The following is a 26,001-nucleotide window of genomic DNA, read 5'->3' on the forward strand; positions in this document are numbered from 1 at the left end:
GTGCTCATGTACATTTTCCTGACAGAATGCTGGATTATGCAAGTATTATTTCATAAATAGTGCTAATAAAACTTTAGTAAGGGTCAGGGGAGAGCTTCTAGAGTCATTTTGATTGAAAGCTTATGGCTAGAGGAGGTATAAGGAAGCTGACATATAGGATCTTTGATAACGAACTTGGGGTAGTAGAATGACATTCATCATAAAGCAAAAAGGGTGGTAGGAAGTGATTAAGACATACAGAACAGAAGTTTATATGGGGAAAATTGCACAGATTTCTGTACTATCTTTTCTCATGATTTTAGAAAGTTACAAGAGGAATGAAAAAAACAAAGTCTCTAGAAATGATGCAACAAAGAATGACAGATTTTTTTTCTGTGCCTTGCATAATTGTTTAAAATGTTGAAAAACAAGATTTCACTGCTCACTTAATTTTGCTAAAATTCAGTGTAAATGTCATGGTTTCACTTTTTTCTCCTTTTTAGATCTTCATTTGCATTTCCATTGTGCAATTAATACATACTGTATTCGTTTTTATCAGCTAAACTATATTTTGCATAATAACTACATTGATTCAGACTCCCCCCCGCCGCCCCCCCGGAAGCATTATTTTCAAAACAAATTATTTACTCTGAAAAACAGGTTTGGAAACATCTGAGTCTTTTGATGCAGATATTTAGATGTCAGCCTCCAAGATCCCCAATTACCAATTATAACTCAACCTTCCCCATTGGCCATAGTGGTTGGGAGTGATGACTGTTGTTATTCTTATTACAGTATACCATAAAACATTTCCTATTTCATGCATGTCACACAAAATATCAAGTTTAGAGTTCAAATGATGAATTTCTTGCCCAGATTCTAAAGCTCTCCTTTTTTGTCAATTTACATGCCTTTCAGCAATTATGTCATCATTACATTTTTTTCAAGTTAACATAAATGGGCATGAAGACTATTAAGTGTTGAATAATTAGAACTGACTGAATACACACCTGAGACTTTGGAATTAAAACTTCTTGACCAACCTGGAGCCAGCTGGCTTTCTCCATCTCTTCCTCCTGCTTAGAGAAAAGAATTAAAGTTTGAATAATCCTGGACAGCAAGATAAAATGGCAGAAGCAGAAGTGAAAGTCCTAAATTTGTCACTCCTCTTGACATTAAAAGTTTATAGAAATCAAATTGCAATTCAGTTTATCAGTTATTGGTTCCTGTAGCTAGCATCCACCATGAGTTCTGTAGCAGCAAAGAGATGAGTCAATGGGATGATGAAAGAGGGATCTTAACTCTCTTTTCACAGAAGTTGCCTTGGTTTTACACACCCTGGCTCGCTTTCCTGTCTTGGCACAGCTGCTTTGTAGTACTTTCTCTACCACCACCTAACTGCTTCAGAGATACACTTCCTCTTAATCTTAGCATATGGGTCAGACAAGAATTCCACAGCCTGTATTGGCAAATCAAAGAAAAGCAAGAATGATAAATGTGAAATAAATTCTATTATACCATCTCCTGTAGCTGTAGTATGAGCTTGAGGCATATGCTAGGGGGAAAGCCATCCCCCACCCCTTCCGGAGAGTCAGAATGGCATAACATGCTTTAACTGTAAATTCATCTTTATTACCAATAAGAAAATAAAAGTAAAAGTATCCTTTCCCACTATAATCAGTCACCTGTGAAAGCAGTAACTCTTGGAGTAAATAATCCTATAGCACTGCTAAAATCACAGACAGTATCTCAAAAATATAAGCTCCCATAGAATGGTACAAAGGGGAAATAGGACTGCTGAGTAAACCACATGATGGTTTATCAGCCTGCTCTTATTTGGAAGCAGGCTGGTGAAATGAAGTTCCTCGTTGCATGAAGAAAATGCTGCACAAATCACTGAGCATGTGGAGAGGACATAAAAATGGGGACACACACCAAAACCTCTAATTCATTAAAGCATTTAACTATTGGACACACATTAAAAATAAAGCATAAGGTGTTCACAGAGAGTTCTACAGGTAACTTGTTGCCTATATCTAACTAAACAACAATTCCTTGAATCAGAAGTCCCTTCCTGATTCAATATTACCTTAAGTTGCTTTTACAAATTTCTGTCAGGTTTGTTGCAAATTAAACAAAAAATGGCCACAGTTAGATACAAATGAGAAAACATATCATTTGATATGTTTATTAGATCTTATTAGTCAAGAATATTAACAATATTTAAAGAATGATGTATATCCACATCTTTTAAAATCAAAGGACCTCTTCAATATTATCAGAATATTTGTTCAGACTCAATAGGCTCCCTTGAAAGTCTTCTAAAAAATATGGGAAGAAGACTGAGGATTTTAATGAGTCAGCTAGAATTCTTTCTGGTATAAGATTCCTTTTAAATCTGTTTCAGCACATGATTGAGAATTTAGTAAAGAAATTACTCATAAATGGTACTGCAAACTTTAAAATTACATTTGCTAATAAATATTTCTCCAGATTATGCTGGAGTGTTTATAAAGAAATTGGCATATATTACCAGCCCGGCTGTCAAAACATCATTTATTATTTTGGTTGAGACTTTTTAAAATATTTAACCTATAACCTTTAGTAATTAATTCCAATCTAATTTAACTGTCCATTTTCTCAAGAATTAAAAATAGTGCAACAACCATATTAATTACATTTTGGTGGTTAGTATAATTAAAATTAAAGTACTTCTCTCCTTGTATCAGTGGTATTTAGTAACAGCATCTTTATTATGGACATTGACTAGCATTTTATGCAAATTTTGTAAGAAATTACAATGCTCAAATAAAATACATAAACATTTTCTAAAAGATCAATAAAAGTAAATAAAATGGTTCAGATTACTAAACACTATACAAACTAATAGGAGAATGCTAAAGATCTATATATTTAAAACTAATTAATGGGATTATAAAACTACTTTATGAATAAAACACTAAAATGCTTACATGCTAAGTACTAAACTACTCAGCTAATTCTTCATACTTCTCCTCCATATACAACTATAGAATTATGTGGTGGTGATGGAGAATCAATTAAGCTCACTTGTTTGCTTACAGTCCTCAGTTCTACATGTCAAAGAATAGATTGTCTGTCCGAAAGCACAGAGAAAGGCCACATCCATACAGCTGCTTTGTCATGCTTGCCTCCCATCCCAAAGTTGGTAGCAAATCATGCCACCCTAATTCTTGCTACCCACAGCGTGTGCGCTTATCATACACCCAGAAATGGCTGTGCTATACTGCTGTCCATTCAGCTATCACAGAGCATTCTAAGGGCCATGACTGGTGGTCTCCTCAGTGGAAATTCCAGTCCCGTCCAAATCATCTTGTGCATGGAAAGCTTCATCCAGCTGTCATGCAAAGTGCCCCATGCACTGCAGATTGTTTTTGGTTTTTTCCTTTCCCGTTCTACCATCAACTGATTAAACTAATTATTCCTTGAAACTATGAGTTGACTGATTCCCTATCAACCTCTAGGTGGCAACAAAGAGATAGTTTCGCCCAGCAAACATATAAGCCAGTGAGTAAGTGCTGAAGATGAGCTGGAGTTTAAGGGCTTTAGCTGTGAGAATCTGCATGGGAGCTTAACAATATAGCATAAGGAGAGGAAGCAAAGAGCATCAGCCACTGGGAAGGGAATTCCCAACCACACAGGCTAGTCCCAAGTCCTTTCAATTATACTTTCAACTGCTTGCATTAAACCAGGGATAGGCTAGTGAAGGCATTGTACTTTGAAGGTTGGCTGTTTAACTGTTTGACTTTGGATGCTAGGTGACAGCAAAGAGTCTTTCGTATCTCTTGGCTACTATCTAGTGGTTGCCAAGATTTGTGTAGCTGAGATGTGGCTACTGGATGAGTTTGGTGGAAGTGCTGGAGTTTAAGAAAGAGGTTCAATTGTGGGGGCTATAAACTATCCTGAGAATATAATATGAGGAGAGGAAGTGGGGAGCCACCTCTTCCCTTTCTAGATGGGAAGGGAATTCCCTGCTAGGCAAGCTATCCAATTATAAGAGTCAAATCCTTGCAATTACCTATGTTAAGAAACCCACCAACTGGTTAGTTTCAAGGCTTGTTACAGTCAACCAACTCATTTTAAAAAGGGAAAAAATAAGATTGCAAAAGCCAGAGTTCTCATCTTCTTTGCAGCCAGAAGAGGACTGAGGAGTGGACAAAGAGGCCAGAAATCCAACTGAAAGGAGTAGTCCCACAAGAAAGCAGCAGGACCAGTTGGAGCCACAAGATTGCCAACATGGAGCGTATCATTTCAGACTGCTTCCCCAGTGTGCATCAGTGCGCCATACATTGCCTGCATACAGGTTTTGAGGCAGGATAACAGGGAAAACACCACTTCCAGTGCATAGCACCTTAAGCGATGCTTGGGCTGTCAGGAAACAGTTACTGGATCAATTTCATACCAGGGCAAGGAAGATGTGTGGATTTGCCTGGAGGCTGGAGGGAACTGCCAAGCCACAGAGTGAGCTAGCTTCAGAGTCTTCATCTTAGCCCCTGCAGAAAAGTTACACAACTTTAAGTTCTCAGACATGAGAATTCTGGAATCTGTGAAAGAGAAAAGAGTACAGATCAGTGGGTGGTCCCTGGACATGCTGAGGGCAGTTTTCAATCAGCTGAAATCAGTTTTCAATCAGTTTTCAATCTCTCTCTCTCTCTCTCTCTCTCTCTCTCCCTCCCTCCCTCCCTCTCTCCCTCTCCCTCTCCCTCTCCCTCTCCCTCTCCCTCTCCCTCTCCCTCTCCCTCTCTCTCGTACATCTGGAATTTTAACGTTATAGAACGGCATTCAGTTGTACCACTTTGTTGCAAGGGAGAAGTAAGCACTAGGGAACATGGCAAAGGGGAATACTGCTTCCCAGTATGCCTTTACCTAAGATTTAATACAGACAGCCCTCTGCGTACAAAGTTTCAAGTTACAAACTTTCGCCAATATGAACAAACCTGTTCAGAACTCCAACTCCAAAAAGAGGAGGAGGCAGGACAGCAGTGTGGGCAGAAGAGCCCTGTCTTCTGCTGCCAATGCGAGGAGCGATAGCCCACAGACTGTGCAGAGCACAGTGGGATGAGCTGGGGTGCTGCCAATGCACGATGGGTGCTGCCTAACCCTAATCCATTGCGCTTTGGGAGGCTGCGATCTTCAGCCTTCATCTTACAAGGCCTCGCGAAGGGCCAAAAGTTTCCAACACAAGCTGTAGAGCACACACTGTGCCTCCAAGAAGCACTTGTCCCTCTGCTTCCTCCAGTTCCACCGCCATCCTGAACAGCGCCTCCTGCACAGCCACCACATTTGCCCAGGGAGCCACCACCACCTCTCCTGCCTCACCTGGCAACGGACCACGCCGCTGCCCACCGGCTCATCCCATTGCACTCTCCACAGTCTGCAGGCTGTCACTCCTCGCATTGGCAGCAGAAGACAGGGCTCTTCTGCCCACACCGCTGCCCTGCCTCCTGCTTCCTCCTCTTTTTTTTTTTTTTTTACTTTTTACTTCGTTGGACTTATGAACAAAACAGACTTACAAGCAGCCTCTTGGAATGTAACCTGTTTGTAAGTAGAGGACTGCCTAATGAATTAAAGGGTGAACATGGCAACTAATGCTCTGTGTGTGTGTGTGTGTGTGTGTGAGAGAGAGAGAGAGAGAGAGGTGAGGAAGGAGCCATTTCTCTTTACTATAAATGAACATATCAGTGAAAAGCACAGCATTGTTTTTCAGTGTTTTCTCAGGGAAACATTCTCAGCTGTCAGAGACAGCTTGGGGGAAGAATGTGAAACTAGCTGTAACCTCATCTCGGCCAGTTTTCTATCCATTTCCAAGCAAATATAACCTCCTTAATCTAATTAATTCACAACCCTGCTAGGAAATAGGCATCTGTGGATATGTTCAAGAATAGTTTCCTTTCAGTGTCTCATAGAGACTGCCAATGATGTTAGTTACAATCCAAAATTAGTGGTGGGCTCTTGACTGGTTAAGATTGATGAGGGCATTATTTATACTTAACCAATGATCTGCAGCACTTCTCTCAGTTCCATCACTGAACCAATCCCCTGGCCAATTTTCTCCAAGCAATTTGTTCAGAAATTGTGGAGAAATTGGCAGAAAGGGCTGGCTGGAAGACAAATCCTATTGCCAGCCAGGCAGTTAGTTCTCCCTACTGGTTCTTCTCCCACTTCAGTTACAGACCCTTGAAAAGGTGTGCATTTCCTCATGAAACTTCTGGATAGCAGTTGAAACTTCTGGATACCAGAATGTTCACAGGAGAAAATAAATATATAAAGTATGACATTTTCAGAGGACATTTGTATAGTTAAAGATGATGTAAATCTCATTTACTAAGTACTGTTGTGTAAAGTATTTTGACATTTAGAATAAGATAGTATTGAGATTTGCTTGAAAAATTGTGCATGGGTAGAAGATGTGTCATGTGTATATGTTTAATTAATTAATCAACATACTAAGTTTTTGCAAAAGTATCCTTGACATTAGCTTAAGTTATTGAAGTGTGTTCTCATGGATATGTAATTTTTATTGCGACATGTACTATAACATTTTATATCAGTTTTTCATGTAGCATAAATGCCTGCACACAGGCTGAAAATACATTTTTGTGTGTGTATGGCTGGGGTGGGAAACTCCTCTCCATTATGCTATCCAAGAGTGCTGGACTTTTTATTTTTCAACAAGACAGCCAAGACTCTGGGGCAGGTGTAGGGGTGTGGTGATTGTCATCTGGGAATCCTTACGACTTTCAGGAGCACTGCCCCACAGGTCCCTAGATGTGAGACTCTGTTCCTTAAGTTGGGCTCTAGGGATCAGTTGGGATTGTTGCTGTGGTACTAGCCTCCCTGCTGCATAGCAGCCTCCCTCCCTGAGCTCCTTGACTCCATCTCGGGGTTGGCAGTGGAGTTCCCCAGACTTATGGTTCTGGGGGACTTCATTCTGCACTCTCTCAGAGTGGGGTCTGAGGTGGCTACCATGGTGGCCATGGGCCTATCCTAGGTCATCCAGAGCCTGACATGGGACAGTGGTCACACTCCAGATTTGGTATTCCTGTTAGAGCAGTGGCTATGTGATCTGAAATTGAGGGAGCTTTTGGGGTCTCCCTTGTCATGGTCAGTTCATGGCCTGATTTTCATGGGATTCTCTAGCACCACTACCCACTGCAGGGAGGACCCATTAGATTGGTCCACTGCTAGTGACTGATGGACCCAGATGGGTTTCAGAGGGAGCTAAGTGTTCTTCCTGCTGGTCTGCTGCATGGTCTATCCAAAGCCTTGGCTGCCGCTTGGAATAAGGGGGCAGCTGAGGCCTTGGATCAGATTGCGCCCATGCTACCTCTCCCCTCCCAGGGATTCTGACACTCCCCATGGTTTATGGAGGAGTTGAGGGAGATGAAACAAGAAGAGACATCTAGAGCATCACTGGCACTCAACCAAGGACAAACTGAACTGAACACAGGTTAGAGCCACTATTAAGGCCTACGTTGTGGCAATTAGGGCGGTGAAGCGACAGTGCTTCTCTGCCCTTATTGCATCCACAGATTTGCTGCCCTGCAGCCCTGTTTTGGGTGACACGAGCCCTCTTGTATAAAGGGGGCCCAGAGCACCATTTGTGGGGATGTGCAGGGAATTTGCTCAGCATTTGTCGAATAAAATTGCTCAGATTCACTCACAGTTGGATGCCAGTTTTGTTGCAGGTCCAGAGGAGATGCCTGGGGTGGAGTCTTGCCCAATTATCTGGGAACAGTTTGAACCTGTTTGGACCCAAGGAAGTGGACAGGGTCGTTCGAACTGTGAGCTCAGCCACCTGCTCCCTAGATCCATACCCCTCCTGGCTTGTGAAAGCAGCCCAGGGAGTGTTGTGTGAGTGGGCTCTAGTGGTGGTTAATTCTTCTTTGAGGGAAGGGGTTGTTCCTTTGCCTCTTAAAGAGGCTTTAATGCACCCCCTCCTCAAGAAGCCATCGCTGGATCCCACCTTACTGGACAACTTTCATCCAGTATCTAACCTCCCTTTTTGGGATAAGGTTGTTGAGAAAGTGGTTGCACAACAGCTTTAGAGGGCCTTGGATGAAGCAGATTATCTAGATCCTTTTCAGTCAGGATTCAGACCTGGGTATGACACAGAAACAGCATTGATTGCACTTCCGGATGATCTCTGGAGTGAGTGGGATGGAGGTTGTACATCCATCCTTGCCCTACTTGACTTCTCGACAGCTTTCAATACGATTGACCATGATATCCTTTTGGATTGGTTCAGGGGACTGGGGGTGGGCGGCACAGTGCTGTGTTGGTTTGCCTCCTTTCTCCAGGGTCAATTCCAGTCGGTGATGATTGGGGAGGATAGGTCCCAGCCTTGGCCCCTACTATGTGGGGTGCCACAGGATTCAGTGCCCTCCCCTCTCCTATTTAATATCTATATGAGACTGCTGGGTGAGCTCATCCATTGCCATGGGGTGAGGTATCATCAGTATGCTGATGATACCCAGCTATACATCTCTGCCCCAGTGAATTAAGTGATGCTGTGAATGCCTGATCCTGGTGCCTGGAGGCTGAGGGTCTGGATGGAGAACAACAGGCTTCAACTGAACCCTGGCAAGACTGAGTGGCTTTGAGTTCAAGGTCTTGCCAGTTCTGGGACTATATCATCTTTGGTGATGGATGGGGTAGCATTGCCCTAGATAGACCGATTATGCAATTTGTGGGTCCTCCTAGAGTCACAGCTCCTGTTTGAAGAGCAGGTGGTAGTCATGGTTAGGAGGGCCTTCAAACAGCTTCAAGTTGTGTGCCAATTTCACCCCTTCCTGGATTGGGAGGCTCTGCTCACAGTCACTCATGCCCTAGTCTCTTCCAGATTGGACTACTGTAATGTACTCTATGTGGGTCTGCCCTTGAAGAGTATCCAGAAGCTTCAACTGGTGCAGAATGTGGTAGTGCGGGCAGTTATGTGTGCTCCTAGAAGAGCACATATTGTCGGGCCTAGCCCAAGGAACTCCAAGAGACCATGCAGAATCAATCCAGCAAGGTTTATTAGCTACAACCCCTTAACAAGAATGTTCCCAGACTGAAACCAGTTCCCAGGCTCAGCCAGTTCACACCGATGGATTTTCTTAGGGAGGTGCCAGTCTCCTCCGCTTATCTCTTCCTCGCTCCTCTGGAGATGAGAGCACATTCTTTACTCCCCTCCCACCATTCCAGTCCATCACACATATTACACCTCTGCTTCACAAATTGCACTGGCTGCCAGTTTGCTTCTGGGTCCAATTCAAGGTGCTTAAAGCCCTTCGTGGCATGGGGCCGGGTTATCTGAGGGACCACCTCTCCCCAGTTACATCAGTCCATCCCATTAGATCTGGCAGGGATGGTATGCTACATGTTCCATCGGCCAGGGACTTGCATTTGGTGGGACCCAGGAGACGGGCCTTCTCTGCCATGGCTCCTTCCTTGTGGAACATTCTCCCTCCTGAAGTTAGGCTCACCCCTTCCCTGCTGTTGTTTAGGAAGTCCCTCAAGACCTGGCTATATCATAAGGCCTGGGGGTCTTTGGGAACAGGAGACATTCTTAGATGGCTCCATTGTAGCTGATATTCTGCTCTCTCCATGGGTTCATATATTTTAACATTTTAAATTTTAATTTTTTTTGATAATGTTTTCATTTTAATAGTCTTTTTATAATTATTGTTTTCATCTATTTGTAATTTTATTTAACTGTTGTACACCGCCCAGAGTTGCTTTGTGTGAGATGGGTGGCTATATAAATATGATTGGAAAAAAAGATCCAGAGGACCATAGTTTCCATCTCATCTTTGTGACTTGGATGTCTTCAGCAGTATCTCCAGCAGATGGGCTCATATAAATGTTAGTACATTCTGTCTCCATATAAGATTACATATAAGGAGACAAAGTGATTAGGTAATCTGTATGTCAAACCCTACCATGGAGTCCTGTTGTTTGGAGCTAACAGAAAACAAAAGTGATGGATCAGATTTTTACCCCACCCAATCAACCTATCTCAAAGATAGAAAAATTGCTTTTTAATATGGAAATTAAATTATTTCTAATTAGTTCAGGAATAGTGTTGGAATGCATTCAAGGATAATATAGGAAGGTGGCTAAGGCTACCTACTGGTGTACATGGTATAAAAATGAAGGTCCACATACAGAAGATGCCCTCTAGATCCCAAAATAACATGATTTATACATATCATTACAAGGTACTATAAAACACATTCACTCTTTGGCAAGGTCCCAAGTTCAATCTCTGGCATCTTTATATTTCACTGGGAAAGATCTCATCCTGAAACCGTGAATAGCCATTTCTACTCCCTGTCAACAGTGCTGAGTTACATAGACTAATAGTCTCATTCAATATACCGCATATTCTTATCTAAATGGAAAGTGAATCTGTAATATTTCCCCACAGTGACAGCTAAATTGTTTTATTTAAATTAGAGGATAAATAGTTTTATTGAAATATAGAGGACGTACATTAAATTCCTTCTTGACTGTTTTATATATTCATGTTTTAAGTACGGTATATATTCATTAAATATTTGCTTAATTCATTTGCCTTTATTTTTGCAATTCTGTTTTTCATGTGATGATGAGAAATTGTGGATGTTTATAGTTGTAAGCCAACTCATTTACTCACTGGAGCTTAAAGGCTACAACAAATGAATTCAAATAAAATATTTTGCTACAAATGGGGATGGCAACTATGGAGTCAACTAGCTTTTCAAAGTTGATGTCAGTGTAGGCATTCGGCACTACTCTTAGAGTCTACTGTTATAAATACATTTGTGTGGTCTTATGGACAAGACAAGGTCTAGAAATTCAAGAAGGCTGTGGGCCCACATGCATCCCCAGGCTTGTCATAGAACTATTCATCTGAGATTGGGAAGCCATAAAGCTACACTACCTCAGGCAGTTGTGACAGTTGTATTGAGCAATGATCCCAGAGTGAGGTCTGAAGACGTAAGATGTAACATCCTTGTGGAAACTAAGGAAGTCTCAGTCTGGTCCTGCCTAATTAGGAGACCAGTTGGGAATGTAGGATATGACTACATTAAATGAAATAATGGAATGAATGAAATAACTGAACTTTGATGGTGATTGTGATATATGTATATATTTGCGTGTGTGTGTACACACCCTATTAGCTAATGATCTTATGTGAATGCCTCTGGATACTAGTTGCTGCAGAAAACAGTGAGCATTGGAAAACTCACATATGAATGTTCAGGACTTGATAGTGTTGTTTTTGTGCAGTATCACTTCATTCTGATTTTAGAAGAAATGTCAATTCTTGGTTGCTTCCTTCCTTTCAGGAGTTCTCTGGAATCTTTCTTCTTGTGATGCACTGAAAATGCCAATTATCCAGGATGCTCTAGCAGTGTTGACCAATGCAGTGATCATTCCTCATTCCGGATGGGAAAATTCCCCCCTCCAGGATGACCACAAAATTCAGCTTCATTCATCACAGGTGCTGCGCAATGCCACTGGGTGCCTAAGGTGAGCTCTGATAGCTAAACTGCTTGATATTTTCTTCCCTATTACTTTCCTGCTGCCATAAACTTGACAATCATCCTTTAGGCACCATATGTGATACAACAATATGCTTTTATACTGTGATTCTTTTATCACAAAATTTTCCCATTATTTGGAGAGATTCTTCGTGACTGTTAATATATACAGGTAGTTCTCACTTAACGGCAGTAATCAGGACCAGAATTTCCATTGCTAAGCAATGCGGTCGTAAAGCACAACATTATGTGACTGCACTGCTTAGCAATGGAAATTCTGGCACTTCCACTTGCCATCATTAAGTGAATCACCACAGGTCATTAAGTGAGGATGTCACATGGTTGCCATTTGCAACATCCTGCTGGCTTTCCCATTGCTTGTAGGAAGCTAGTGGCAATCACATGACGGCAGGGTGCTGCAATGTTGTAATTGCAAGCCAGGTGCTGAGCACCCGGATCACAATCATATACCATGGAGACGCTATGACCATCAGAAGTACAAGGAATGGTAAGTACCACACATTCAGCACCATTGTAAGTTCAAATAGTCACTGAATGAGTGGTCATTAAGCGAGGACCACCTGTATTCTCAATATTCTTCTACACTGGGCATGTACAACTTGTGAGGTATAAAACTCTCCCTACCAGCCATTAGGGATTTAATAATCCTTATTTTCTGCTGCCTGTCTGGGGTTCTAAAGGCATCTAAAGTATCTAATTGATTGAATGCTATTGCCAATTTAGTGTCTAAGTTGTGCAGGCTTGTCTATATCATGTTGATCAAATTATTATGTCTTTGTGTGTGTCATAAACAGTGAAATGGCCTTCAAAACAAAGTTATTTCAGAATAACTTACAGCTCTCTAATATGATTTATTTGTTATCTGTATCCCACCTTCCCCTACAGAAAGTCAAGTCAACATATACTGTATCATATTCTCTCCATCACAATATCAATCCTGTGAGGTATAAAGAGTATGGTGAATGGTGTTGGTGAAAACTAGGTTTAGATCTTTTTCCTTTTCCTTTCTTATCTCATGCTTTTCTCCCTTTCTGCACTCTGCATAACGTCGTTTAGCCTGAAAGGTAATGTAGTATGTTATATATGTACATAAGTATGTACTACTATTCAGAATTTCAATATATTTTCTTGGTAGAAGAGTTAGAAGAGAAATGAGAATATTAAGCTGTGTTGATGAGATAAATCAGTGGTCATGTTTGTTTTCTACCACTGACTGTTTGTGGCAAACTAGTGAATGTAGGATCAAGTTTTTGGTTACTGCCAAAAAAATATTAACACTGTAAAAAAATGTACAAGCTTGGATGCATGCACTTTCTAAACATTGCTTTGGAGATTTAGGAGATTTAGATTACAATCTGGAAAGCCTGTGGAATAGCAATGTACAACTTGGTTTGTTTATTTATAGTTTACAGAACAGCAGTCTCTTACTCTGCATGACAAATAACTTCTGAAATTCTGAAACATTTGTGTAATGTCTATAGAGGACTGATTAGCAATTTGTGATATGCAAGGATGCCATTTTTCAAAAAACCTTGCTCGTGAAAACACCGCTGAGCCATTTAATGGAGCACTTTACATTATGGCTTTAGGCTATTGTCTTTAAAAGACTGTACCTGTAATATTCTTATGGACATTCCACAGAAATTGCTCAATAGGGCTTGGTGGGATAAAGTTTAAACTTATTTGAAATGTAGCTTCTGTATACTTTATCAAAACCCAGCTGCCTTTAGTTTGGCTAGCAGTGGCTTTTGATAGGCAAACCTTTTGCTGAATTATACCATACTTCCACTTTCTATATATGTATTGAAGCTCACTGCAGGACTTTGGCTCTTCAAGTCTACACTGCAAATCAGGAATTGTTGCTGGAAATAATGCAAATTTATGTAGCAATAATAAATCATCTGGAACCTTTTATCTTTTACTTTGTAGAAGTGAAATTGTAAGGGAGGTGAGAACTCTTTGCTTGCTTCTTTAGAATGGTCTTCAAAAAGACTGGAGGTCCATAGTGAACATGGACTTTATCTTTGGGGTTGAGCAACTCACTGACATCACCATTAACATGTCTTTTGTTTCACTCTATTTCTGGAGAAAGTGGTCATAATGATATACAGTTTCTGACATAGCTGGAACCCCGATGCAGAAGCTTTCTAGGATACTCTAAACAAAAAGAAGGAGAAAGCATGCTTAGCGAGGCTTCCAGAACGCTTTGCAACCCTTCAAAAATAGCTTTGCTTAAGGTCTCATGACTGAGATGGACTTAGAATGGAGGATGTTCTGATTCACTGCCTAACTGCCTTTCTCATAAGGATGCAGTGAGAAAATTTTAATCTCTGCAAAACCAAGTTGGATCCACCTCATTTCTAGACCCAAACTTTGTTTTCCAGTTTCTTCCACCATACCAAATTTGGTCCCATTCTGTTCAGGTTTTGGAGAATTATCCTGTTGATAGGTCAAGTCTTGAACCTCCCTATGTATATTTTTTTCTGATATTCCATTGGGTTGGAAAAAATAAAAATGGAACAGATTTTCTTCAGAGTTCCTTATCAGTATTTTTAAAGGCTTCCCTGTTTGTTTTCAGAACTCAAGATCCTTTTCCTACTTTCCTATTTGAGAACTGGTGCCACCGTTTCCCTTCATCCATATGGTATTTTAAAGCAGGGGTTATAGCATGATGGTTTCTCGTCTCCCGACTAGTTAAAATAATAGCAGATTTATACAAATGATTCCTTCAGTGATAATATACTTAAAATCTAGAAGTTATTTTATTAGAATATATCAAATTATAATGAAATATAAATTGTATAACAATTCTAAAATAAAGGTAATTGTCACAATAATATGCTATTATCTACTTTTTCTTTCTTCTGAAGATATATCAGTGATTGGTATGAGCTCTTGATCCTATAGCACTTGTAATTAAGGACTGAGTAGACTTGATCTGCTTTGATGAAAGAACATTGGGGGTTGAAAGAAGACTGGCCTAGTTGTAAAAATGAATAGGAGTAAAATATGTGTGTCTCTAGCATTATAGATGTATAATGTTAGAGAGAAGTTGTGTTATTTTTTTAGAAAATTACAGTTTACCCTCCACTGAGAAGAATGTTATTTGATTAGAGAACCAAATATAAGCATATATATAAGGTTACATATTTTAAAATATAGGGATTCATTATAAAAGAATATAGAGAGTTTTTTACTCTCTATAAACTTAAAGTATGCTGCAATATAGAAGTGCTGCAGTGGTAGTGAATATATGTAGTTTGGGTTTGGACTATTTGGGTTGCTCATGGAGAAGTGAGATCTGTTGGTGAGTTATGGAATACTGCCTGCCCTATATGTGGTTGGGTGGCCTGTGCTGTTGGATGTAATATATTCTGCAGATTGACATGTTGTTACTTGGTTCTTGTTATGTGGATACAGTGCCTTATTTTGCTTAGCTGGGTTTTGATTAATAGTTGTATAATAATGAAGAGAACAGCACTGATCATGACAGCATTCCCTCTGTAGCACACAACTGGTAACCAACACCTAGATAAACTAGAGATAGTGCTGGATCAGCATAACCAGATAATGACATAGTAATCACATGGAAAATACACCCAACACCGCAGCCCACACAGTTACATACAAGGCTAGTAGGACAGGCACTATATATTTCAGTCCACAACTAATCAATAAACCTTGCTTCTCCAAGTTCATAGCACTGAAAATGTTTTTTAGGCAGGTAATGAAATATCTGCAAATGAAAAAAACATCTCGGAGAATCCTTGCACCCCAACATACATGCGTATTGTGTAGCGAATGCCAAAACATGAAGTTTTGAACGTCTGTTTTGATCATTATTCAGTAAGTGGATTAAAAGAGGTATTCATGTAGTAATGTTTGTTTTAAAAAGGACAGTTCATGTTATTTTTATTTTTTGTCTGAATATATTCTCTGTGCATACTGTATATTGTAGGACAGCACAATACCCAGAGACATTACCATGCAAAAATATCAAAAACAACAACACTGTTGACACTGTAAAGCCTAACACATTTATTACGTCATATGCTTCCATGAGGTACAATACATTTTATTAGATGCATAAGGCTTAGTTGTTAAACAGGAAAGTCAATGTGAGATGTAGCAGATTCTCTTTATACTGCACAGGGGATTTGAACTTGAACTCTCAAGAGGAATTGCAGAAAAGCTAAAGGGTGCAATTCTGTGCATGCCTTAATGTCCCACCATTAGCTGTGGAGGCAATATTTTGAGATGATTGAAAAGTATGGTGGGTAAGGGTACGACTATCTTATCTCTGCTGCGAAGAGCTAGATGGCCACTAGATGTAGACCAGTGTTGTCCAAACTTGGCCACTTTAAGGTGAGTGGACTTCAACTCCCAGAATTCCCCAGCCAGCACGGCTGGCTGGGGAATTCTGGGAGTTGAAGTCCACTCACCTTAAAGTGGCCAAGTTTAGACAACACTGATGTAGACCATACAAAGAAATACAGACTGTGTAAAAATGTTAGCCTGTAACAATCTTACATGATTGCTTTTCTTTTGAAATAAGTGAACAATGTTCTGAACAATACTGTGTTAGATACTTTTAGTTTAATTGTTAATTTTAGATGATCTGTTGGTTCTTTTGCAGTAGTCTATAGACAAATGTGATTTTATATAAACTAAAGCATGTCTGTAAGAATTATATGCTGTTGCTATAAAACCTGGGCTTATAATGGAAATGATTTTTTTTCCTTTTAAATTCTAATGGCATGCTTTTGACTTAATCAGGTGTGGCATGCTGAATATTCCTGGCAATGAAGGGGATGATGTCAACCCTTTCTACAAAACTTGCATGAATTGCATTACAAATCTGCCTAACGGCCATATTGAAATTATTTTGCTTCAGTATACCATTAACTCTTCTAATTATTTACTTTTAGGATTTGCAGGACTTGGAACAGATATATAGTACAGCAGTAAGAGTTGGTTGCTCTTTTACTCCCGCTCTAATCCTGATCCCACTCCATTCCTTCATTAAGGAATGACTTCTACTATTTGCATAGGTGAGAAATCTTTCCTTTGCTCTACTGAGCAATTTTGTCCCTATGCAAATGGTAGACATAGGTATTAATATTTTGAAACATTATATTATCCAGTATTATTTGAAAGAGGGCAATAAATTAGTTGAATTATTAGCAGTTTTACATGCAGTATACATATCAGAAGAGGTATGAGTTGGAAATCTTTTACGTCATCTGTTCCAGCACCGTCATTGCAGGAGTCCACTAAATAGATATAAAACGTTAAACCAGTTTTAAGATGGAAGTAACATTGAAACACTCTTTCATTGTAAACAACATTTTTAAAAATAACAAAATTAATAGATTAGCTATTTCCAAACTGGCTAAAGATCCTTCCAAAGAAGAGTCATATAATCTTTCTGACTTAGGAACAATGTGTTTGCAAAAAGACTGAATGATACAATAGCAATCAGGATTAAGTAAGCATGTAAACTTATCAAGAAATATAAATAAACTTTTTAAATAAAATACATAGGATCAGGAAACATACAAATAATGGATAATTTCATCAATGCAGAAAAATATTTTGATAGGTGAAATTTGTGGATCTTATTTAAGTACTTATTGTAAAAATAAATGTTGAACTATTTAATTTATAGCACTTCTGTTCATTTTAGAATATTTAAAGTGTAACAACTTTTAAATATACAGAAATAGCTGCATTAAAAATAGTTTAAAGTGAAGAAAAATGTAGAAAATTGGATGATAAAACATGTTACATAAAGGTCTAGTGGTTAAGGCATGAGGCTAGAATCCAGGTGACTGTGACTTAGGCATGAAAGCCAGCTGGGTGGCTTTGGGCCAGTCCCTCTCTCTCCGCCCAACTCACCTCACAGGGTTGTTGTTGTGGGGGAAATAGGAGGAAGGAGTATTAGGTACATTTGCCACCTTGACTTACTTATAAAAATAATAAAGCTGGGATAAAAAAATCTAAAAAAAAAAGATCTCAATCAAGTTAGGGTTATCTTTTTTTTCAGTACTATGGGTGAAGAATATTATTAAACAATATTTTAGACAATGCTCATTTAAGAAATAGTGCAAACTTTAATGTTGGAAATAGATTTGGAAACATATACCATGAAATATGAATTATGAATATATTTTAATGAATGAGTTTGCTCATGGCTTCTGACTCCATGAAGATAAGATAAAAGTTATCTTGGTGGGAATGACAAATGACTATTATAAAGTGATGACAATAGAGCAGATACATAGCGTAACTTGTATTCACGTATGACACTTAAATTACTAGGTTTTGATGAAATCAAATATATCATTGGGTATCATATGCTATTGGATCCATTGGTGGTTTTATTTTTATTTTTATTTTGTTAAAGGGATGAGTTCTTACTGAGAATTGATTCCATGTTTATTCATAGGTCTTATAAATGGGGGAAATCTGTTTCTTTTTGTTTGTGAAATAAAATAATAGAACTTAGAATATGGGTTATGTGATTAAATTTCTGTTGACAAATACAGTAAGACTCAAAGGGGAACCAACAATGTATTCATAGAAAACTATGAAGGTAATGGTTTTAGGGTAAAATGGTTAAGCTAACTATATATTTTTCTGTAATGGGTCCATTTTAATAACTTTCTTTAAGTACTGATTATTTTATATTCAACTAAAAGAAAGTTTTCTGATTAATACGTACAATAAATTATTATACATTTTTACACAAATCACCTGATATTCTGATACTAAATGAATGGAATAGTTGAACATGCTCATATATTGCATTGGGTTTTTTTGAATAAATATATTGTTTATCTGGCATTAGAATCAAGCATCACTTCTCCAGTGGTAATGGGCTTTGATGTAACCTGACATTGAATAAAACATCAAACAAGAGATTTGAAAACAAAGCAGAATCCTTAACTCATAGTTGCATGTAGATAAAATCTTGCTTACTTAGTTTAAATGGGACTGTGGCCAAAAAGGATGGTACAGAAAAAATTAACCTGTTGTCCTTCCTCTACTAAATCAATAAATGTTTCTAATAAAAGAAGAGTAATATCATATAGTTGTATATTTGTATTATTGTAACTAAATCTCCATCCAGAAGATAGGGAAGCAGATGGGCAATATTCCCCTTTCCTTTCTAACTGTAATATTTAAGTTCCTTTGCTATCAACTACACTTAAGTCTAGTTCTCCCATTAATAGTAAATTTCATGTATCTTCCACTTTGGGATAAGTAGAACAAGAAGGCAGTCACAATTTGCAGACCCTCTGCATGCTAGAAGCACATTCTCAGACAAATTTAAAAAGAAGCCCATGCACCAAGCTACCCCTGTCAATCAGGCATGTGGATATGTTGCTAAAAGACTAAGTAGCATACTTCTAGGTTATTGGTATGTTGGCAGTCACCTGCCTTGATATCATCAGACTCTCTGCCTCTCTGATTTTAATTTTCCTATGCTCTCTTGTAATTGAAAAAAGAGAAATGGGCGTGTTATTTCATGCTAACCACTAGCATAACTTTTATTTACAATTAGACCTTATAGGCACTCTTAGGAAATAAAAATAGTGGACATGTTGGTTAAAGGTGAGAGCCAGCATGGCATAGTGGTTAAAGTGCTGGACTAGAAGTGGAGAGATTCAAGTTTAGTCCTCCCTTAGGCATGGAAGCCAGCTGGGTCACCCTGGGCCAGCCACTTCCTCTCAGTCCTAATAAGGATCAGACTCTGCAACAAACCTCCTCATCAACAGAACTGCTCATCACATTGTGCATGGATAGCTTTGCTGTGAGAGCTAGGCCAGTGCCGTGCAAAGAAAAATACATCCTGCAACTGAGCAGGAAAAACGCTATGTAAGAGAATAACCACTTTGTTTAAAGTTGTGCCCACCTGCCTGCATCCTGTCCCCAGAAGACAAAAATAAATGGGAAGTGATAGAAAGCTTTACCACCAATTGCTGTTTGGGAAGCTTCCCTCAAGAGTGAGGGAGGAAAGCAAACATAGACCACCTAGAAGCATGTTTAGGCTAAACCCCCACCCTCTCTTGCTTCCTATTACTATGTAAGAATTGTATATTTGCTTTTAAAAATAGTATGTATTGCTTTTGTTTTTATTATTGTTAATATAAAATGCAAGTCTCCTAATATACTAGCCAGTCCTAATTTTCATTTACAACATGGTCACTGTGGCATAGATCAAGAGCCATCAAGAATCATGGGGGAGCAGGGTCCTGAAAAATGGAGGGGGTTCCATAGTGACAGGCAAAGGATACACAATGCTGCTGATTGGGTGACTTGAAACCAGGAATTATATGATCTATCTGTAACAGTAATTGACAGTGTAGATGATAAATCATACTGATTGCAAGAACAGTCTACTTGGGACATCTGTCATCTCATTGATCATCAAGATTGATTTGGATGACTTAACTGCCCAAGTATGACTTCCTTGCCTAGCTGCACACTAAGAAGAAGACGACGACTATCCTAGGTAGGGAAATGCCATTTTTCAGTCAATGGCACTGTTTTAATTTTTGATCCAAAATGAAAGTTAATATGGAGTGGCTTGAGTCCTCAATTAGACATCAGTTTAGTGGAAATGTAAGGACAATTTTCTGAAGAAATGAAATCTCCAAGATATTAGGCAAGAGGTTCTTTACACACTAAATTAGGGAGGCAACTTCTTTTAATATTAATAACCACTATAGTGTCTTACTGTATTTCCAATTTGTACTGTCTACAGTTTCTTATGCTCTGTAGAATCCCACATGCATTAAACATAATATTTTCTCATGGCTGATACTTATTTTCTAGTTTTATAGTACATTATTTTTAATTACGTGCTGTGTGTAATTTGCTTGATTGAGTTTTCAGTTCTCTCTATATTTATCCTTTCTTTGTCATATTCTTTTTCATTTCTTAGATTTTTCTGCATCTCAACCCATTTTTTGGAAAAGTCTCATTTGTAAAATATTTTGATTACTTCACTTTGCTTTAAGAGGTAGTTCTCCTTCCCTTCCCTATCTTTTCCATAATATGCAAAAGGACAACTTGATAAGAAGGAGGTACAGTTAGGGAATTGGAAATAGGATCCAGGAATTAAAATTCAGCATGTTTAGATATCCTATAAAGATTTATTTCACCAAGCTTTTAATTGTTTCTTGGGTGTTAGTATTCTGTTTACTGTATTTTTAATATTTTAACATTCTGTTCTTGTATGTATGTATGTATGTATGTATGTACACAAGAATAGAATAAAGAGGTAATTCTATATATACATATATCAGTAATATATATGCTAATTTGTTTACTCATCAGAGTACACAGGTGAGGTATACATAAAACAAAACAAAAAACATTGCTCAATAAGCCTTCTTCCACCTGGTAAACTATAGATATGCTGAGGCTATAACTCCCAGGATTTCCATCCATAATGAGAATTGCAATTGTTAATAATTTCCATTATTACAGTCTGTTTGATTTGGCCAAAAAGACACACAGATTTTATTACTTAATTGACTGAAAAAATAACAAAACAGAAGAGTAAAGGCAGCATATTTCATACACAGTCTGGACATGGAGAAGTACTAGAATAATTAATAATTTCAGAATGAAAAGCATGGCTGAATAAATGAAAATTGACTAATTTTATTGATCATTTGACTGTAGGATCAAGAAAGCAGAACCATATTCAAATATACATTGATTTATGTAGTTTCATTAAGTATATTCAAGGAAATCAATAACCAACAATTTAAAAATATATGACATTTTGCTGGTATAAAAGTCAGAAAAGGTAATGCTACTTAGACAATACAGAATTATTGCAAGAACATGCTGGTCTAGGAAATCAGTGCTTGACAAGCCAGTATTATATTCTGATGCTGAAAATCCCAATGAATAATTTAGCATTATTATTTTAACTTCGGTAGATTTGAGGTATGTTGCCATTTGTGTTTAAATATATTATAGCCCTGCTTGATTTACAGATTTTAAAATACCAACTAGATGTTTAAAATAATTGTATTATGCTATACTAATTAACAGAAAGTAGAAATACATATAACAGCATTAACAAAATAACATAATTCCAAATTAAAGAGGAAAACAAGAGAAAAATTATGAAAAATTATGTTATGAATACCTGCAGAGACTTTGATGAGATTCTTGAAAGGCTGCTTCCTTGGGCTTTTATTAGAAATCAAAGAATTCGAATTTTGACAAACAACACATAACAGTTGGTTGCTGCAAATCAAGTACAGATTTCTGCTTCCAATGTATATATGTGTGATAATTTTTTAGCTGTCCATATGCCTGAAGAATGTACATTCTTTGTATCTTGAGAGATTCTATATACTGGTGATATAGCTAAGAAGAACATGGGCTTCTTTAACACAGTGACTGATCCCAAATCATATTAACAATCCTGTCAGTATTTGCCCAAATAGTGGCAATAATACTAGAAGATTAAAACAATGTGAATTAGTGTTCCAACTCCTGAGTGGCATCTCCAACAGCAAGTTGCAACCAATCCAAATTAAACATAAATCCTCTGTACCTGAAACATTTTTGTTGCTGTATTAACCTCATTTTAAGATCTAAGGAAACTAATTTCAATTTGTTTAACGCAACCCTCCATTAATTTACCAGGAGAGAATATTGAAACTCATTATTCCTGAGGTTGTGTTAATTACTAATACCAATTTCATCAGCTTCCTATGGGAAGGGTTAATCACTTAAGAGCCCACAGTTAGTTCCCCCAAAATCTCCAATCATTATGGAACTTCAGAAGCAGCAATAGCATTTCAACCAAATAAACCAAATAATAAATGTTTAAGTTAAATAAACCGACAAGAATTACTGTGAGGTAAATCAGTCTTATTTTTTAATTTTGCAAAAAAAATGAAAAATGGTTTCCTCAAAAGTAAGTTGATTCAAGTTGATTCATGTGAGAGGCCCAGTTTATCAAAAAAAAAAAAAAGCCCAACAACCCAGATTTGGATGCTATTTTTAAAATGGGTTTCATGGGTAAATTTGTCAAAATAATATCTGTGACCTAATATTTTCTATGTAGATCTTGCAGAATTAATGGAAACAGATCCCTACACCAACAAAAATCTTAATACTTGCTATGATTTCAGTGCCATCGGATAATAACTCTTGAGGGGTTATTCAGAATAAAGTGCTGAAGCTAACATGCATGCCCAGTGATAAGTCTGTAAGGGTGGAAAGCTAAAGCCATCTTTCTGAAAAAATCATTGTAACTTGTTTATTGAAAATCTCACAGAATGCCCTTAACAAAGGAATTTATTCAGTGTCCTGTATAAAGTCATTTAAAATAATGTGCTGGAATAAATGTGGGAACGTATCTCAAAATGTAAATCATCCTTGATGTTAATTCATCTTAATCACTGTAACTTAACACCCAAATTGTGCTACCCCTGGCACAATGAACAAGCCATGCTATTGTTATTATTGCACAATCTAACAGGGAAGAAAAAGAATAAAAGGAATGAAAGTTTAATCTTTAATAAAAGCCAGTTTAGAGGAAAAGAAAAATAGGGGAAGGGAGGGAGAGAAAAAGGAGAAAAAACGGGAATTGCACAATTATAGAAGAAACTGCCATTCATAATCTTTCATTATAACCAAGGACAAGTAACTATAACAAACAAATGTGTAATTAAAAGCCAGAGGTAAAGAGATCTAATAGTCTGGATACAAGCAACATAATTGCAGAATACAAAAAGAAAACATTAATCCTCCTCCTTTAGCAGGAACTTGCATAAGTGAGATATCTTTCAGCTTCCACATGATTATGTCTTGCTTGTGAGTACCCATTTGATGGTTGTAAAACAAAGATGGCTATAAACCTAATGAAGCACAAATGTTCTCCCAAGCAATAGTTCTTGTGTTATTGAACATTTTTCTGTGTTGTTGAGCTTCTTTAATAAAATCAAGAAAAATTATGAGAGTTTTTATCTGTCCATTCAAGCAGACATTGTTGAAGGTCATTCTCACAGTAAATCTAAGGAAACTTACAATGAATGGTTGAGGTTTATCAACTCTGTGAGAAAGAGATATTGAAGCACAATAAGCCCTTTCAACATCTAAGTGAAAATCTTCAAGCAAGCCAATACTCTTGAAGTTAAATCTTTGATACTACAAACCAGCTGGGTTGGGGGGGGGGGAGGAGGCTTCTCCTAGAATTCCAGGAGACTGGCTTTTTGAAAGTTAAGTTCCAGAAATGTTGTTTACTTAACAGCTTTTAGTAAATCAGTTATAGGTGAAATCTGTTGATTTCACATGATCTTCCAAATGAGTTATAACTTACAGTATTAACAGTCTGCATCAAGAAAAATAGCCATTATGACTTTCCCAATGGCTACTGACATTCTTACTTAAGTAGGGAAGACGTGGTGGATCTTCCTTGGCTGCCATCCAGGCAGATAACATACAGACCTACTCCAATAATCAGAACAGAATGTAATCATTTGTTCCTCATTCCAGTATAGCAATTGGCATAGCAAATAAATAGTTATCAAGATGAAAATTGTAGGAGGTGCAAGAGAATGCCAATACCCATCTGATTATCATGACCAGAAACCAAAATATCTTGCATATTAAGTGTTATTCATAATAATATTTTACTATAAAACAAAGTGAATTTTTGGTAACAGAAGATAACATGAACATTGAAGCATCTTGAAATTCTTAATGCAAAATCATTTTTATCTGAATAATTTTTCCCACTACTACTATAAAGTGCAGTCGTTTTGTTGTAGAATGCAGAAATATATAGTAACTTCCACAATTCTTGAGGGTTATTTTAGATGTAAGAATTATGAAGCTTTTTAATCAATGAAGACTTATCTTCATTATAAAGCTACTTTATGAATTTTATTTTATTTTTTTTTTGAATTCACAATTTTCTGATTCTGATACTATTAGAATTTCAAACAGTTTTGAAAAAGTTCCAATATATATGTTGAACTAGTTCAGAAATTAGACCACAAATGTTTTGGGACTGCAACATCTTGAATTCTGCGAGTTACAGTCCCAAGCTATCTGTATGGTGAGTGATGTTGCTTCAAAGTGACCAATGCTGTGAAATGCCTTTTGTGGAAAGTAAAAATAAAATTGAGCAAAGAGTCATCATTATTATTTGCTTCCAGGAATGTCAGCTCTGCTGGAGAAGAAGCCCGCAGAAGAATGAGAGAATGTGACGGACTTACCGATGCATTGCTTTATGTGATTCAGTCTGCTCTAGGAAGCAGTGAAATTGATAGCAAGGTTTGTTCTGTTTCTCTAGCCTGGATTTTTTATTTTTTGCATTTCCAATCTCAGATCACAACTATCAAAAACCAACCAAATCCTGGCTCCTGCCCACTTTGCATCATAGCTCCAACCACTGCAGAAGTTGGCCCGCAAAAAGAAAAAAAAAATTCCCTGGCTTCCAAAGGCCTGTTTACCTTTGCTTTATGCATACAGAATTGTAAGGCACACAAAATAGATTTCCCTATGCAGTGATAATAGCTAAACATTGAGATCGCTGATAAAGCCTTGTCCTGCTTCATATATATCTGTTAATTCATCTGCCATTTTTTCAAATTCACTTTATACATTAGGGGCTGGGAATGATAGTTGTATTCAGTGCATCTGGAAGACATAGATTGAAATAGGTCATCATTCTTTCTCTCTCCTAAAATAGGTTGAGCAATAAATGGAAGTGTTACCAATAGAGGTGAATATCTGTAGCTCAGGGTTGAACTGTGGAGTCCTTGGGGTTACCCGGCTAGGGTAATGAAACGTTTGCAAGAAAAGAACCAAGCTCAGAGAACCCCAAGGACTCCACAGTTCAACCCTGAGCTGCACATATTCACCTCAAATGGAAGTGTACTATACTTACTATTCTTAAGAGTAGTCGATTTAGTTTTTCTTTACTTTGCAGTATTCAGATAGTCTTTGCCTTTGATCTTATTTCTGAACTTAAGGGGCTTAAGGAATACGTTTGTATATTACTAAATGCATGAGTGCAATTCAAAGAGACCACAGTGAACAAACTTGTATATCTCTCTTTGGGTATTTTACAAATATATTCTGAGAAGGCTTGAGAACACATTGAAAAGCATGCTTACTCTAGATTTAGTGAGATGAAAAGCAAAGCATTTTTCTTTACTGCAGATATTACTATTGAATGGTAAAAAGTGCAATAAATGTCCAGTCTACATTCCACTAAGAGCCCAACAGCATGGAGCAACTAATACTTCTAAGGAGATTTAGGAATTCCTAAAAATTCCCATTCTTAGTGCCATAGAAATGAAATGGATTTTGTTGATTAAAGCAACTTCAGACAGTGCTATTTTAAAGCATGTTGATGTCTTTTTCTATTTGGCATAGCAGTTCAAGAAGCTTTGATCCGCAGCCA

The 26,001-nt window shown here is 37.8% G+C and overlaps 1 protein-coding gene across 7 annotated transcripts in view; it reads left to right on the forward strand.

Moving 5' to 3' along the window:
- Positions 1–26,001, forward strand: part of CTNND2 (catenin delta 2) — a 251,115-nt gene that overhangs the window by 137,232 nt on the left and 87,882 nt on the right. For all 7 annotated transcript variants that reach the window (XR_015794248.1, XM_025164960.2, XM_088131557.1 and 4 more), the window contains 2 exons: positions 11,334–11,517; positions 24,749–24,866. Coding sequence is in view for 6 of the 7 variants with exons in the window: in XM_025164960.2 (XP_025020728.2) it covers positions 11,334–11,517; positions 24,749–24,866 (302 nt within the window). In the remaining variant the exon portion in view is untranslated. The remainder of the gene's footprint in view (positions 1–11,333; positions 11,518–24,748; positions 24,867–26,001) is intronic.

Source organism: Python bivittatus, unplaced genomic scaffold (genome assembly GCF_059951505.1).
Source record: "Python bivittatus isolate LINGU-HERP-01145 unplaced genomic scaffold, Pbiv_v1 ctg000960_np1212, whole genome shotgun sequence".
NCBI classification, from domain to species: Eukaryota; Metazoa; Chordata; class Lepidosauria; order Squamata; family Pythonidae; genus Python; species Python bivittatus.